The sequence below is a fragment of the Telmatherina bonti genome (genome assembly GCF_933228915.1).
Source record: "Telmatherina bonti genome assembly, chromosome: 18".
Taxonomy (NCBI): Eukaryota; Metazoa; Chordata; class Actinopteri; order Atheriniformes; family Telmatherinidae; genus Telmatherina; species Telmatherina bonti.
The window spans coordinates 22,785,526-22,802,225 of NC_136616.1; the positions used below are offsets into that span (position 1 = coordinate 22,785,526).

The 16,700-nt window shown below is 38.6% G+C and overlaps 1 protein-coding gene across 1 annotated transcript in view; it reads right to left on the minus strand.

The window, feature by feature from the left end:
- Positions 1 to 16,700, minus strand: part of LOC306769484 (adhesion G protein-coupled receptor L3) — a gene marked incomplete at its 3' end in the record, with an annotated part of 146,393 nt that overhangs the window by 15,183 nt on the left and 114,510 nt on the right. Inside the window, exons 13-16 of the mRNA XM_079258100.1 lie at positions 15,971 to 16,180; positions 12,912 to 13,132; positions 6,786 to 6,852; positions 4,890 to 4,981 (exon numbers count right to left, since the gene is read on the minus strand). Coding sequence (XP_079114226.1) covers positions 4,890 to 4,981; positions 6,786 to 6,852; positions 12,912 to 13,132; positions 15,971 to 16,180 — 590 coding nt within the window. The remainder of the gene's footprint in view (positions 1 to 4,889; positions 4,982 to 6,785; positions 6,853 to 12,911; positions 13,133 to 15,970; positions 16,181 to 16,700) is intronic.

Below are 16,700 nucleotides of genomic sequence, written 5' to 3' on the forward strand. Positions count from 1 at the left end.
TGCCATTCTACAATAACACATCCATCATAATAACGGTAGCTAAAACGAAGAAGGACAGAAGAAAAAAACAAGAAGAAGTGAGGTGAAAAACGTGATGATGTTGAAGATAAACATGGCATGAGATAAAAAAAAAAAAAAAAAAAAAAAAAAAGGCAGGATGTGAATGCTAATCAGAGGGAGGGAAGAAGAGATATGCAGTGAATGGGATGAAACAATCATTTTAAAATGAGGCAGATAAAATCTGAACAGAGGACATGACATCAAATCATAAAGAGGAACCAAAACCGAGGAGAGATAAAACAAAAGGAGACACACATCATTAAAAAGAACTAAATTGACTTAATTAGCCAGTGCTATCATTGTCATCAAGCCAGTTCAAGTTAAAAGTAATCTGGAAGAGGAACTCATTTAGAAATTCAAATAACAGCAAAGAAAAGGGGCTTTTTTTCAGTCACACACAGCCCACACACACTCATCTGTAAAAAAAAAACAAAAAAAACCAACAATCCAATACCGTTGACAATAATTAATGTAGAAAAACTGCTTTACATCTTCCTATTTGTTATGATCAGCTAGTCACCTGTTGACTGCTGTGGCAGAATACGTGCGACTGAGCAGCGGGCAGCGACGCTCCAGCCAACTTTCAGAATGATTTGTGCGGTCGTGTGCTCAGTAAAGACTGAAAAAACTGTAGGAGGTGAATGACTGGCTGAGAAACATTGCAACTGTTTTGAAGTCAGTAAAACGTGGAGTCATGAGGTCGGCTGCTTTGTACATTCAAGGCGTTGCGGTGTCATAAATCACATGACACTATAACACAAGCACTCAATTTTATTTATTTTTTTCCCCTGCAGAACAAAACTACTCAACGCATCTAACTAGAGTAGCTAGCATGCAATGATGGACCTCAAACCGTTATTATTATTATTTCTCTGTTCAAAAAAACTCGACGTCTAACTTAAATCGTAATCAGAAGTTGTATGAAAGCAGCTTCATCAGCAATCTGTTAGCATGCTGACTTATTCATGTTATTCAGCTACTGAAGGATGTCTGTGGGGGGTGTTTTATACACAGGTCTCATGTAATTCATAACAACTGTTTGAGTTGGCCTGTGCACATATATTTGCACTTGTATCTCAGTGTTGCCATACAATACACGTGTTTTTGTTTGACAATCCATTGTTTGAGCCATTTGTTTCCCATCCCAAACAGAACACACGCTGTCACATAGTTTTTTTTACAGAACATGAAGGCTTGAGGCACAGAATTCAGCCTGCATGAATAATATTAAACTAATAGAAGGAGTCGAGCTTTTTTTGGGAATTGAATTACAGTAACTTCATTAAGAACATAAATAATTTAGAACTAAGGACTGAACAGCAGAAGTAGTTACAATGTGTAACAGGAAGTTATATTCACGCTTTTCATTTGTCATTTTATTTGACAGGGTCGCTGCATAATAATGAACATCTATATAACAACAGGTGTAAGCATGTCAGCTCATAGCTTACAAGCTAATTCGCATGTAATCCCTTGACATGTAAGTTAGCATTAAAACCTTACAGCAACAAGCTTCTGTAAACTGGTTGGTTAGTGCTAGTCAATAAGAGGTTGATATCTATACAGCACCTCTTTAACCCTCCCTAGAAGGTTTATTACCAAAGTCTAATAACATACATACCCTGATTTGACATGTGCATGTGGATGAGTGCATCTGTGTTAGCCTTGTCCCAACTATTTCTAAATAGGCTTAAAATGAGCTTAAACAATGCATACAATAAAAATGTCATTAAGTTTTCTTTTTCATGTCCATAGGGAAATTCCACATATACATACAGTACACGTAGAGTCACAGTTCTTTGGTGTATTGTCCAATTGTAAGAGAAAGATGCATGAAAATAAATTTAAAAAATTCTAAATAAATTGTGGGTTGCATTTTTTTAAAGATAGAAACGTGTGTGTTTGTATGCAGGTGCTCCATATAACAATAATATAGTGTAATAATAACAGTAATAATACTAATAACAAAACAGTTGAGGCATACAGAAAAAGAAAATACATAATTAAATGCATAAATAAATTAAAAAAAAAAAAAAATTCAACACATACAATGTTGATATTTAATGATTCTTATCAAAGTTATCTTATTTTGACAAAAAATTATTGAGCGATGTTGCCTTTGTTGATATAAGTTGTTAAAGTTGGTAAAATTTAAACCAAAGAAACTTGAGCTTTAGCATTTTGGCCTGATAAAGCTTTCCTTTCAGTCATTACAGAAATTATGCTTCATATCAGTATATAAGCACCAAATTTTCTATTAAAAAGAATTTGCAACGACAACCTTATCTTTCAGTCAAGACATACTTACAATACCCAGAAATAAAGGGCTTCATAATATGCTGCTGTTGTTTGTGTTGGAAATACGCCCACATTTTGTTCTGTGATCCTGTGTCAAACTTGGCAAAAACACTTTTCTTTTTAAATGTGTGTATCACTCAGCAGGGCAGACGGGGACCACTGCGCTGAGACACATCCAACAATGTGATGCCAGACACACAAAAAAGTAAACAGCCACAGAACTGTCTATAAAACACACTAATGTGTCCAAAGTGGCTTAAAAAAGTGAAGCCGGCAGACAAAAACGGAGCAGAAGCCCCAGTCTATTACTTCATCCTGAAAAACAACTTCATAGCATCTGCAGACAGAAAATGCTCTGCCGCCACGTAGCTGGAATTCCATCAAGGAGGGGGATAGAAAAAGCTGTGTCACCGTACATGACAACACATCTTATATGTTTAAATTGATAGGTTTTGTGAATCAAAACGGTTTAAAACTGATCTATGGGTCAACAAGAGCATGGGACCGCAATAGATGTGCAGTGAGATGCTTTCCAGTACCAACATGAAACATGGTCAATTCAGTTTCACTCAGCTCCATACATGAACGGCCAGATTTACATGAGATTTTTAGTTCCTCTTTGATGCCAAATAAAAGTTAAATTCCTCTTAAAGAGATGAAGAATGACCTGATTCTGAATGAAAATGACAAATTGGAAGTAAACGGATTTTAATGTTAGTGGCTGGTTTATTGTCATTTTAAATCCGAAATGATTAATTTCTTGATCATGTAAACCATCCTTCCGCTCTAAGTTAATTCCGGTCATTCCGTGCACGTTTGTTACCTTGTACAGGCGTGATAACGTACATGCACAGTTTTCTGCCTCCAGACTCCGGTACTTTTTCTTCCTTCTCCTCCTAAGCTGCTGAAATAAGAAAAGTCGTATGCCCATCTCAAGCTGCTCCTTCAAAATTATAATCAAAATCAAAGCGAAAACGGTACTTATTATGTGGTTTTTCATGTTATATCCATAAAGACAAGAAGCAGGAAGCAGAGTTTGTTTATTTTTTAGTATTCATAAGTTCGCCACTTCCGCCCTCTGTCCAACCAGAGCTTTTCCAAACCCTCCAGATCTAAAGCAGGATTAACTAAAGATCTTTTCCACGTAAACCTCAATTCAGAATTACTGTTTCCATGTAAAATCGAAGGAGAATACTTTTATTTGAAATTACTTTAATTCAGATTTATTCATTCCAAATAAAAAAACAAAAAACAAACATAATGTAATCATAGCCAGTTTGGTGTGCTGTAGTTCTTAGCTTTCTGCAGCATTGGTGTCTACTTTGAGGTGTTGGTTATCTAGTTTTTTCATCTTTTCTTTGGCAAAAACATATTTTGTGTTGACAGTAACAGTCTTGTGACATTATATTTGGATCTGACTTGGTAACTGGTGTCACTGAGCAGATCAGACGAGAGCAGAATTAAGAGCTTAGCTTTAGCGTGTTTGTGGATGTTAATTTGAGCAAAAAAATGAGGTATTTAATGGATAAAAAGGATTATATGTGCCTATCCTAGTTTGAACACTTCCAGACAGTGCTCACATGTCTGGTTTTCTGTGAGTAATAAAGGTCTACCTACACTCAGCCGTCTGAGAGCTTGCTTATTGTTCTGGTTGTACCCTAAAGCCACCATTTTCACCGTTTGACTCACTCCTACTGCTCCTTTTAAGGTTATTTTCCAACTGAAGGACTTTCTCAGTTAAGGCTATATGTATACTTTACTCAAGTGCACATAAACATATTACATTCTAACATGCATTGCCTATGGTAAAGACTGGGACATCTGACCGCAGCTGCTTTTACCACACTGACAATTTCTTCAGTGACTTCCATGTACATAAACAGTGTAAAAGTTTTTCGAATTAATCTGAGGAAACGGCAAAGAAATGTGCATCCCGTAAGCTTCATAATATCTGAAAACAAGCAAGCACAGACATGCTAAACACACACGATGGGCAGAATGAATATTCATCAGCTGCATGTTGACGCCAAGATAACACAGGGTCAGGTGTGTCAGGTTGTCTTCAGGCTATTTCTCTGCAGAGCCTTCTTCAGCTAATGATAAAAAAAAAAAAAACGTAGCGGAATACCTGTTTGATTTTAACTTGCACTGACACGATCTTTTAACAAATTGGGAGGCACTTATCTTGCAGGCTTAGACGTTCGCTGCTACGGCCTTAGCTGCCTTTAATGATGTTTTAAAATATCAAAGGGGGAAGCGAGAAAAAAAAAAAAAAAAGAAAAGGGCACTGCTTGGAAATAAGGGTTTGAATGCAAACAAAAAGTTGATCTTTAACCAGGGGTTCATTGAGCTGAAGGAAATGGTAAGAAATGTCAGCTCACATAGAGCCAAACTCCATATAATTCAGCTGTCAGAGAGTGTTTGGTGGAAGTGAGTCCTTCACACTCATATTGAAGCATTTCAATCTGCAACAAAGCGTCACAAACAGGGCTATTTCTGGGCAACTTTAATGGATATCTGAGTGCACTTACTTGATGTTGTCCAGGCAACCAGAGTCTGGTTTCAGAATGGCCGTGTGATGGAACATCTTGTAAAGCGCGATGCCCAGGAAAATCACGTTGAGCTATGAGAGATGGACAGATAAAGGGGGCAGGAAGGGGAAGAGAAAGACCAGCATGAAGCTTGTGTACCGCTTCTTTCAGTTGCATTCATTTTAAATCAGGGCACTTTGTAGCACAATGTCGGAACAACGCAGCCAGACTCAGTTTCCCACTTTGCCAAACAGAGCGCAAAATCCTGTGAAACCTCTGCGGTGGTAAAACCAACAACTCAGTTGAGACAAGGCAGCTGCAAACTCATACGAAAGAGTTTATTTCCACTTCTCTTGTCATATTCACACTTGCAGGCAACTGCGGGGCATCACTGCCAATGCCGCGTCGTTCCTCTTGGCGAAGAAGGAACAAAAAATACAGCTAAAGGTTTAAAATGTCGTAAAACAAAAACATTTTCGAAGTTGAAACTCTAGATCTGACTAACTTGTGCCTTTCTCATGAAAAGGAAAAAAAAAACAGTGATTGAAACAATTAAAACAGAAGTTGAGTCAAGCACATCTCAGTGAAGTTTTTTCCTTCAATGTTCATGCAGACACTGTAATTAGAAAGGAAGAAAAAAAATAAAGTAAAGCGAGGTCTCGTGTTTGACTGCGTGATGCAAGGAAAAAAAAAAAAAGAAACAAAAAGGAAAACTTACATTAAACAGACCCTCTCTGGTGTATCTAATTAATTTTCCTTCTCTCTGTGAGCCGGTGATCACAAAAAAACTAGAAAATGAGTCAATTCTGGTCCCAGCATGGGGGTTTGTTCAGAGGGAGGCCACAAAAATTAAAGCAATTAGTTTGATGTAATGTACTTTGCTCCTGTATACAGGTGATATCCCGCATCCATGAAAAGAATAAATAAAAAAAATAAAAAAAGAGAGAAAGTTTTTTTTTTGGGGGGGGGGGGGGGTACAATTAAACCTGAGCTGTTAATCATAGGAAAGAAGGAAGTCATGGGACCCGTTGTGAATTATTTCTCCAAATTAGAGCGTGAAAGTGTATTTATAATTAATCTAGCACCATGGTCACTATATCACAGCTGGTATAACAATTATTACTATATAAAAAAAAAAAAATCACTGAAGAATTATAAAAAATAACATGCATATTGTGTAATCACACACATTAGGATTATGTGTCAACAACTAACAGTAGCTGTGGTGAGATGTTATGGGAAATATAGGATGATAAAGCTGTCTCTTCAGCTTGGCTTTGATGTAAATATTCAGATGGACACCGGTTTTACATGAGATTTAAAGAATCTGGATCAATGCATGCTCTTTTATGGGGAAACGAGGGCTGTCCTAGTTGGAATAGGCACAGTGTGCATGTGTGTGTCCTTGCGTTACATGTGGTGTATCTGCACCCTGAGCGGACTGCGTGCCTGCGAGCAGGAGATGGAAAAAGGTAGTGGAGTACGAGTTGGAACGGGAACAAAATCAATCATAATCGCAGTGTGGATTACTCCAACACTGCATACCGAGCAGAGTTCACTCTCTCTCTCTCTTTCTCTCTCTCTCTCTCCCTCCTACAGCTCTCTGTCTTTTGCTCCCTGACGACACCCTGCGCCGCCGCCGCCGCCACCAAAATTGTCTCAGCCGGTGACTGTGGCGGGGGTGACATATTGCAATACATTCTCTACACCCCTCATTCATTTTTCTGGACGGCTCTGAGCCCGGCGGTGGCATATATGCTCAACAGGGCAGAGAGAAGAGGGAGACAAGAGCTGGAAAAAGGGATCTCTGTGGACCATTTAAGCGACGACCCGCAGGCTAAGTAGGGTTAATGAGCAGAAGTCAGAGGAAGCGAGGAGGGGGGGGGGCACACTTACCATAATTATCAAGGTTGCTGGTCCTATGAAACTCCAAATGAAGTACGTGTCCAGGCGAAGCCAGCAACTGCAATGAAAGAGAGAACGAGTGAGAGGTGAAGGGGATGTGAAGGCAGAGAGAAGGATGGTGAACATGAATTGGGAAAGGTAAAGTAAAAGAGGGGTAAGGGGGATGGGGGAGATTTGAGGTTATAGCTTTATACTCTTACTCAGAGGATATACATCAAGTGGGAGGCTGGAGTGACACAGAGGAATAGACACTTCAAAAACATAGTGGCTTAAAGTGGCTTGAAGAAATACGACCATCAGATAGAATTTGGAGGACGGGGGACTTGCCAATGTCACTGGCAGCCATCACAAAAAACTCTTTCCCAGCCAAAACAAGCAAAATGTTCACATTATAAAGAAGAAGGAAGACACACAGAGAGACAAAGCTCTCAAACTCAAACAGATATAAACTCTTTTTAAAGTATTTTTTAAGTGTGCCGGGTTAAGGTGGGAAAATAGCATCACAGATGATCATTTATGGATGATTCAATTAGCTTTCAATTGAATCCGAATGACATCACTCAAAAGAAATTGGATTGACCTTGACCCTTGACAGACACTCTGTCCTTAAACACTCACCAGCTTGTCTTGCATGTCTACGTTAACCGTAATTACTCCGTAAGACCACCGCAATTGCATCAATAACGACATAAAGTGCTCTCCTGACCTCATATGTCATTACAAAACAACACAGAAAGTCAATTTCTCTCCACTGAAGAAAGCTAAACACAGACTGCAAGAAACTGATCCAGCAGAAGGTGACAGTGTTCTTTTGAAATGGCACAAGGGGGAATGAAAAAGTGTGATTCATGACCTGTGGTTGAATTATTAATCTTTTAATCTCCGCTGCTGCAGCAGATAGACGCCTCCATTTTTGGCTGCTGGAAAATTACAGTTCATACTGCTGCGTTGTCATTCAGGCTGACAGGGAGTAAAAATGAAAGTGGCAGAGAATTAGCTGTAATTCAAGAGCATTTTAAGGCACATCAAGGTGTTTTGGGTACTTTAGAAGGCTTTCAATTTGACTGCGGTAAAAAAAAAAAAAAAAAAAAAAGTTAATAAAATAAAAGGTAAAAAGATAATTGTTCATCCTAATATTTTGTTGTCTATTTAACAAAGACACAAGCATTTTAATGAAAGAATAAAATTGCAAGTTTAATTTTTGTCCAAAGAAAAAGAGAATTTACATGAATTGTAGCCTAATTCTTGTAAAAAAAAAAAAAAAGCTTCATTGCTAACAAGAACACTTTTTTTCCACCCTCTCTTCGTTTCCAAACAACTCTGCAAAGTACCAGACGTTTCTTTTTAAACAAGATAAAATATCACATAACAAGTGACATGACTTTTCTTTGCTATTACTGGGACTTGATATGTCTCCCCCTCTCTGATATCAGTGGATGAGAGGAGGCACTGCAAAGAAAAAAAAAAGCAGCAAGCATACGCAAACAAAAGCCGAACAACATGCTCAGAAATCTGGCAGCTCATCAAAGCGCACGCTCCAAACGTCGCTGTTATAAATTATGCTCAAGGTTCTATTGTTCGTTTTTGCCTTCTTCCTCTTCAGATCATAGTGAGATTTAAAGACTCGGTAGGCGGCGGGAGCTGCAGGCTGTCATTTTCTTTCTACCTCCTTCTCACCACTCTTGTCATGCTCTTGTCTAGCTTTTGGAGCGTGCACCGCTAGTTTCATCTCCCCTCCTGGTGTGCTACTTTTTGCAACGTTCCTACAGAAATTGAGCATTCAATATTTTTTTTTAAATGCAAACGTGGGCCAGTTTAAACACATCATGCTTGTGCCAACACCTTGTGTTGTGCGCTCAGGTAGCTGTGAAGCAATAAATCTGCAATGAGCAGATAGAGGTTATCCTTGAAGAAAAGGCAAACGACGCACATTTGCAATACAAATAGTATCTTTGTGGCGTAAATTGTGAGGAGATAATGAAATCAATAAAACAAGTAATATTTGCTGGGATAAGATCATGGAAAGCTTTTGAACGAGTCTCAAGGGGTGGGGCACTTTTTGCACATTTTGCATTTGTGTGCAATCTTTGGTCGTAGCCGAACATTCGTTGTACTGCCTCTGCAAACATACATTGTTCAGCTGCCCCACTAGGGGGAAGTAGCGAGTAAAAGAATATAGTCCAGCTGCTTCTGTGTAAATAGAAGAAGAGAAAGGAACGGTAGAAGAAAGAAAAAAAAGTGGTTTGTGGCTGGTGTTTTCGTTTTCATGGGTTTCGTTTCAACAGAGCGCAGGAGACGCGTGCCTGTAAGTGTTTTGACTGACTATTTTCTAAATAGAGACAAGCTTGTGACTTTGCTGTATATGTTTCTTTTAAACAGCCACCCAATGCTAATTCTATTAGCATGTTTATGGGAATTCCCATTTTGTGTTAGCATTAAGCTAGCGGCATTTGTGCTTATATTTTGGTTTGATTGCTGACTTATTTCGTTATCCTCAGTTCTGTATAATGTAAAATGAGTGCTGTATTTGTAACTAAGACATGTTTCATCTGTTACAGTTTTACAGTTACTTCAAGAGAAGGCCAATAAATCGCCTAATGTCAAGATGTCTCGTCCCTTCTCTATGAGGACTGTTAGCTATAAGCCAAACTGAATTCAACATTCACGGAGGGCTGAATATTTGTCAAATGCTTAGTGAAATTCTTGTCCACTGTTGCTGCAATGCTGCAATATGATTAAGGGATTTTTTTTTTCCAATAAAGACTTGTGCCTTGGGGCTGCACAGTGTTGTAGTGGCCTCACAGCAAGAAGGTTACTAGTTCGATCCTCGGTTGGGGCGAGGTTGGGCGGTGGCCTTTCTGTGTGGAGTTTGCATGTTCTTTCCGTGTTTGCGTGGATTCTCTCCGGGTACTCCTGCTTCCTCCCACCGTCCAAAGACATGCATGTTAGGTCAACTGGATACTTGCCTATCCAGTTGACCTAACATGCATGTTATATAATTGCCTATACGAGTGTGTACGTGAGTGGTTGTTTGTCTCTGTGTGGGCCTGCGATGGACTGGTGAGCTGTACCCTGCCTTTCGCCCAAAGACTGCTGGGATTTGCTCCAGCTTCCCCGTGACCCTTCTTTGGACTAAGCGGTGAGGATAATGAATGAATAAATGACTCATACCTTCCGGCAAATATGGCATTATAAATACACAAGACGTGTTAAAGATACACTCATTGACTTGTTGAAAAAAGTTATCCAATCTAATATTTTATGATAATTATCATTTCCAAAAGCTTAAAAAAAAAAATCTCACAACATTGTTTATCAACATCCCAACAAAAGTTATATTTTCTCCAACAATCCAGATTCTCGGTTGGGTTCTGGACTCGATGGCGGCCAGTCCATGTGTTAAAAAAACAAACAAACAAACAAACAAAAAAAACCACTGTCTCTTCGTAAAACTGTTTCACAGTTAGAATACATGGTATAGCCTTTTCCATCATTCTATTCTATTGTAATATAGAATAAAAAAAATAAATATAGCAATTAACCTAACATGCATGTCTTGTGGATGGGAGAAAGCCGCACTACCTGGAGAGAACACTAACATACACGGGGAGGTTCCACACAGAGAGGCCACTGTTCAAACTTCCCCAGCTGAGGCTCAAACCAGCGACCTTCTTGCTGTGAGGTAGCAGCACTAACCACTACGCCACCATGCTGCCTCATCAGGGAAGAAAAATATCTGCCTGGTCATTCAGTACATCCAGGAACTCATTTCTTTTGGGCTGAGCAAATTAATGTGACTTCAGACCGTAGGTTTATCCAATAAGCTCTTGATATGATGGCTGCAGCACTTCTTACCCTGATGTGCCCATAAATCAGGTTAAATCTGGACTAAACCTCATGGCATTTTTCCATCACTCCAGAATTAAGTCTTTATACTTCCTGGAAAAACGAAGCCCTTTTTACTATTAACATCATTGATAAGCAGCTTTGTTTAGGCTACAAAGCTGTTTAGCTCCAACATGAGCTCTGCTGTTTTACTTTATATTTTCCAAATGTTTAAAAGTTATCTCTAATCATGAACATTAAAGATTTTTGTCACATTATAGGTTAAAATAATGTGTCGAAAGAGTCTAAACATTGTTTTTAGACATTTAAGAAACCTTCAAAATTTGGTTTGTTTCCATGATACAGACCAGTGACTGAATCCGTCTAAAACAAACAACACTTCTTTCCCGTCTTCACACATGTTTAAAGAATGAGAAGTTGCTCACTCCATCAGTGTATGTTGCTCTTCACTTTTTTTTATCTTACAAATTCATTCAATTAAAGTTGGTTATATTTGGCATGCAGATAACATAAGCAGAACTGATCAACTGTGAGGTTGTGGTGCAGGACTTAACAGAAAGAAAACACATTTTTAATGTACAGACAACATGCTCGACCAGGCTGCAAGAGCTCATCAGGTCATTTTCGGTGAAGTAAACGCTGTAACACAGTCTCCAAGAGTTGTATGAGTTTATCAGTTCCCATGCATCACATAACCTTCACCTTACTGCGCCAAGCTGAACTTACCACCTCTATGGCCTTGATATGTTTAATAGGAAAGAAACTGTATTCAGCATCGTTTTTAACACAACTTCTTGGTAGATGTAGTAGTTTTGTGAGAGAAGCTGAAAGTGTGTTAGCTATTCATCTACAAGAAAACTTGACGTTAGGTTTTTATACCCACACACACTTAGCAGTACAGCATTCTGCATGCTCAGTGTAACGGAAACAGCTAACACACTACTGTATCAGCTGGATTACAGACGCCAAGATGACTTTCTACATGCTTTGATGTATGACTTTCAATAAACTGGAGAATAAACACTGGATCACATTTCTGTTTTGCTGCACATTACTGGACATGAAAAGGGTTAATGTGTGGCTCAAGGACATGTAAAGGTCAATTCCTGGTTTATTTCAATAGGAAACTTACTCTTGTTATTTCTCTTGGATTAAAAAAAAAAAAAAAAAAAAGGCAAAAAATTAGGCTAGTTTTAGCCTTTTTTGGCCTTGAGCAGCTTTTACGAATTGTTGGCTCATTTCAATTCAGAGTGACCCCACTCATAATCATATCGCCACATCTCCAAAAAAAATCAATTTGCACTTGGGCTATATGCTCCCCTTCCAACCAAACCACCATCACCTTTTGCTATTCTCCACATGTCACACCTTATCCCTTCCCTCATCCTTCAATGGCAGCATATAATTGTTCCACCGGTGGCAGGTTTTAATTATTCACATGATGCCAAGGCTCAGGCGGTGGCAGCTATCACCTCATCCATCACCAAGAACTACTGCTCCGCCAATCTACAAATGCACTGTCTACCGGTTGTGTGGCGGCAAAGTGAGTGTGTGGCATACATGATAAACATCTCAGCAGCAAACTGCTGATGCTGGTCTTCATTATTTTCAGATGGGCTGGAGATTAACAGAGAGGAATGGAGAGCCATCCTCTGCTTCATAGACACTACTTTATAGACTGCACTTTAGTTCACGAATACACTAACATCTGCATAGTGAATATATCTTGTGTGGCTTTCATTTCTAGTCTTTTTGTTACACTCCTCCAGCTTTTCAGAAGTGTTACGATTTCCATTTCTCTGTTCATCATTCCTAGCTCCTTTGTCCAACCTCTCCATTCCTGTTGAGTAATTCGTTCATGCTAAAATGCTATGTGCTGAAATTAGCTTTTCCTTGTCTAAACAATGTCCAGTCCAGCTGTGACAAATATATTTGTTGCTGTTCTGCTTCATTGAAAGATGGTAATAGCTGCTGAACCATCACCTTGGAGATTATTAAAATCCCTAAAACCAACACCAACAGCTGTCATGTTGTAAAGAGGCTATATGTGGTTCTGGATGAAAAAAGGCTTCTTATAAAACAGAAGCCAATCATTTTCTATTTCCCTTTTCACAGCGGAGCACCTTCTGAATGAATGACAGAATATGCATAGAAAGACAGCAGGAAAAGAGTAAAAAAGGTGTCAAAATATGGTGCCGGATTAATATTACTTTTATAAAACAAATTACATGAAAGAATTTTTCTCAGAAAGTACTGAGCATGTGTACTCACACTCTATCTGTGCCATAGCTGCGGTAGTCCACAGCAGCTGAGACGGCCACAATCAGTGCGGGAACTCCGTAGCCCACCAGGTAGAAGTAGCGCCGGCGCGAGTGCTCGCTCTCAAAGACCTCCACTAGCATGATGTAGAGCTGCACACCTTCCAGGAACATCCATGTGAACGCTGCCAGGAAGAAGAAGTGAAGCAGGGCGGCGAAAACAGCACAAGCAACCTGGAGAGATATAAAGGTAGAAGCGACCATGTGAGACATAGGAAGAGGGTGTTAGCATTGCTGCTAAAAGAAAAAATCACCCTTGACTGCTTAACATGCTTCATTTCTAGATATACTTGTCATAATATGACAAGCAAAGTGGGTTATCAATATGACTGCAACAAGCTGCCTTTTCTCACCTCTCCATGTTTGTGTCTCTAACAATTAGCATGGCTAAGCTCAGTTTGGCGGAAGTGATTGGATGTCTGCCTGTAGTGACTGGCAGAGGAGGGCTGCAGCTACTGAGCCCATGTGGTCTTGTTTGCTGTAGTTGGCATGGGTGAAGAAGAGATATGACGAAGTGAAGTCAACAGTCCAAGAGCAATTTAGAACAGCAATGCAATCAGGTGTGAGCGCATAATGTGGTTACACACTTTCGCAGATGATAAAAAGGAAGTGCGGCTGAGACCCAAACAGCAGACCGCCATTCACATGTATGCACATGCAGAGGCACCATTTTCATATTAAATGATCCAATTATTAGCACAGTTGAACATAACTAGCGTATTTTGTCACTGAAATGGTTTTAATTTAAATAACTAAAAGGTTGAGCAGACACTAATTGCAGTCCAGGAAAGCGATCTTGTGACTTGGATGTGAATCTTCCCATAAAATATTATGGAGGGGGAAAAAAAAAAGTGCTGGGCTAAAATATTATGTTTAAATTCACAGGAAGTTACTTTTGTGGTTAAAATATGGACCGTGGTGTTTTGCTAAGACAGTTATTGCATCTAGAATATAGATAATGAAGTTTACATTTAATGGATTCTTCTCATGTTAACTGCTAGGTGCGGGATGGAAAGCAATGACAGTACAAACTAACAGATATTACAAAAACTATTACTCTTTACAGTGTTTTCCATAGTCTTAGCTTGGTGTGAAAAGCTATCGCCACAGTCTCATTCACTGGCATTCAAAAACTGCAGAACAGGCAGAAACTGCAGGAGGTTAAAAACCCAGTTTACATGTAATGATTCCACATTTGTCTGCTGTATGAGTGTTGAGCATACACACTTGAAGATGACTGTGTGGTGACAGCATGCCTCCACCTGCTACCACAATTGAGTTCTTATGGGAAATAAACTACAGTTATTAAACTAGAAGGTTTAGAGGTTTAGTGTATTGAGCAGCTTAATCCAGATTATTCTGAAGTGGTTGCAAATTGAAAAACTCGAACAGGAGGTAGTTGTGGGGTGAATGGATGAGTGTGTGTGAGTGAATATGTTAAATATAACTGAGCGATGCATGGGTATGTAACAGAGAGTTGATAGGTGTTGGATATGAATGTACTGTCAAGCTGTTGCTTCAGCACAATAAAGGGAGGTAGTGCTTGGTGAATAAAGGGCTCTCAATTCTATTCTTATAATGCTTTTTTTTTTTCTCACCGAGCCAAACAAAATCTATATGGTTCACAGCCAGAGAAAAAATGGGAAGCACAACTCAGGGACACCAAAGGTTACAGTTTTTTGCCAAAACATTGTGGTTGTAGAGTGAACATGGTAGACACATTTAAAGAGAGATTTATCTTGAGATTTGAAAATCCACTTTTTTTCCCTCTCTTGACTGACAAAAAAAAAAAAAAAAAAATAAAATAGCTGTTTGGGTGGGTACATAATATGGATTTAAATGGTGCACATAGCCTCCCTGACTTACTTTGTCATCTACTTGCTGTCAAGCAAAAGCCTTCCAAACCCATTAAATATTTACAAAAACAAAGAAAAGAAAATTGCAAAGGAGAAAAGAAAACACCTGTACGAGACAGATATAAAAAAACCCCAAAAAATTTCAAACGCTTTTGAAAATACCCTTTGGAGATGCATTTTCAATTTTATTACACCAATTCAATAAAGGAAAGCTTGACTAGTTGACTAAAAAATCACCTAAAATGCCCGTCCTTGATACATCAGTGGTTTTAGTAAGAATTTGAGAATAAAAAAACTTTTATTAATCCTAAATGGACATGGACATCTCTTCCATTCTTTTTTATTAATTTAAACTTCTGCAGGGTTCTATAACTTTATTAAATTGTACCTTTTCTTATGTTACAATATTGATGTAATTCAGAATTATAAATAAGGTCATCAATCAGTTAGGAGTACCACTGGGCTCTATATTAGACCCACTCTCATTCAGTACGTTGGCTGAAAAGTAATCTGCAGGAAAAACTGTAAACAGAATCTAGGAATGGAAAAAAAAAACAGGCTTGTTTTCTAAAATCAATACAGAGCGAGATATTTTGTGAAAAGTAAAATTAATAAATAAAAGCTGCATCAGAATAGAAATAGTTTGTTGCAGCTAGATTCACACTTTATTCTTTAAATTGCAGGGAATTCCCATCCAGTAAATCTATGCATCAGATCCATGTAATTCAAAAGTGCAATGAGTAATTCATTCACCTAAATTGCACCTGTACAATGTCTGTTTTACATAACATTATAGGTTGTTTAACCTATTTTAACTATTCAATCAGATCATTCTACATTTTTTCATAGTCTAGGAGGCTACAGTGAATAATATACCTTTTGGTCATTTGATTATTTTTAAATGTAGTTTGTTTAAATGTTAAGACATTCACAAAACAATGTAACTTTGTTCAAAATAAGAACCACCCATAAAACAATTGGGGGAATGCACAGTTTTCGAGTAAATGAATGGCGCTTGTTTGCTTAACTTGAGATGAAAAAGACACTTGATAAAGTCTAATATCATTAAAGGTAACTTAAAGTATACGCTCAAGATAGCACTTGCAATATACATATCTTACACTCTTAGCCACTCCCCAGTTAAATGTATTCTTACCGGCTGGTCGCCCCGATTGATTCCCACCAGGAACAGGGACTCAGCAATGAACAGACTGATGCACAGGTTCTTATGGATGGTGTTGCGATCACTCTGGAGGCCACGGAAGAAGCAGAAGGTGAAGAGGCTGATAAGCAGGCATACCAGTGACAGCAGGATGCCCACCCAGGTAATGACATCCAGAAGCATGTCGTGAACAGGGTCTGGATTCTGCAACAGAAATGATAGAGAAACTGCTCAACGGTGGAAAAATAAGCATTTTGAAACTTTTTTCTTTTTTTTTCTTTTTCCTTCTTACACACGGAATCAGATTTTGGGGTTCAGTAAAGGGAAAAGCTACAGCTTGTGTGTAAATTTTATATTCATGGATTTATGTGTGGATCTAAAAGAAGATAAAGACCAAAAAATAAATAAATAAAAACCCAAGCAATGTTGAAATCATAAAATGAAATGAAAACAATCAAAAAGCTTTTACATTCTAGTGTTGTTTTCTGGGGCTAAAGTGCAGTCACTCAACCCTCCAACAGACCACTACACCAAGCCACAGGTGGCAGATATGAATCATAAATTAGTCAGTGTGAATCAATTTAAAATCCCCCCTGTTGTTTCATTTCGGGTCAGGCAACAAAGTGAAACAAAGTGAGCGACCCAAAGGACCACAGGTGTCTTAGACCAGCGCAATAGGAGTTCAATCATACCATAACATGGGCAGTATCTTTCACTGTTGCTT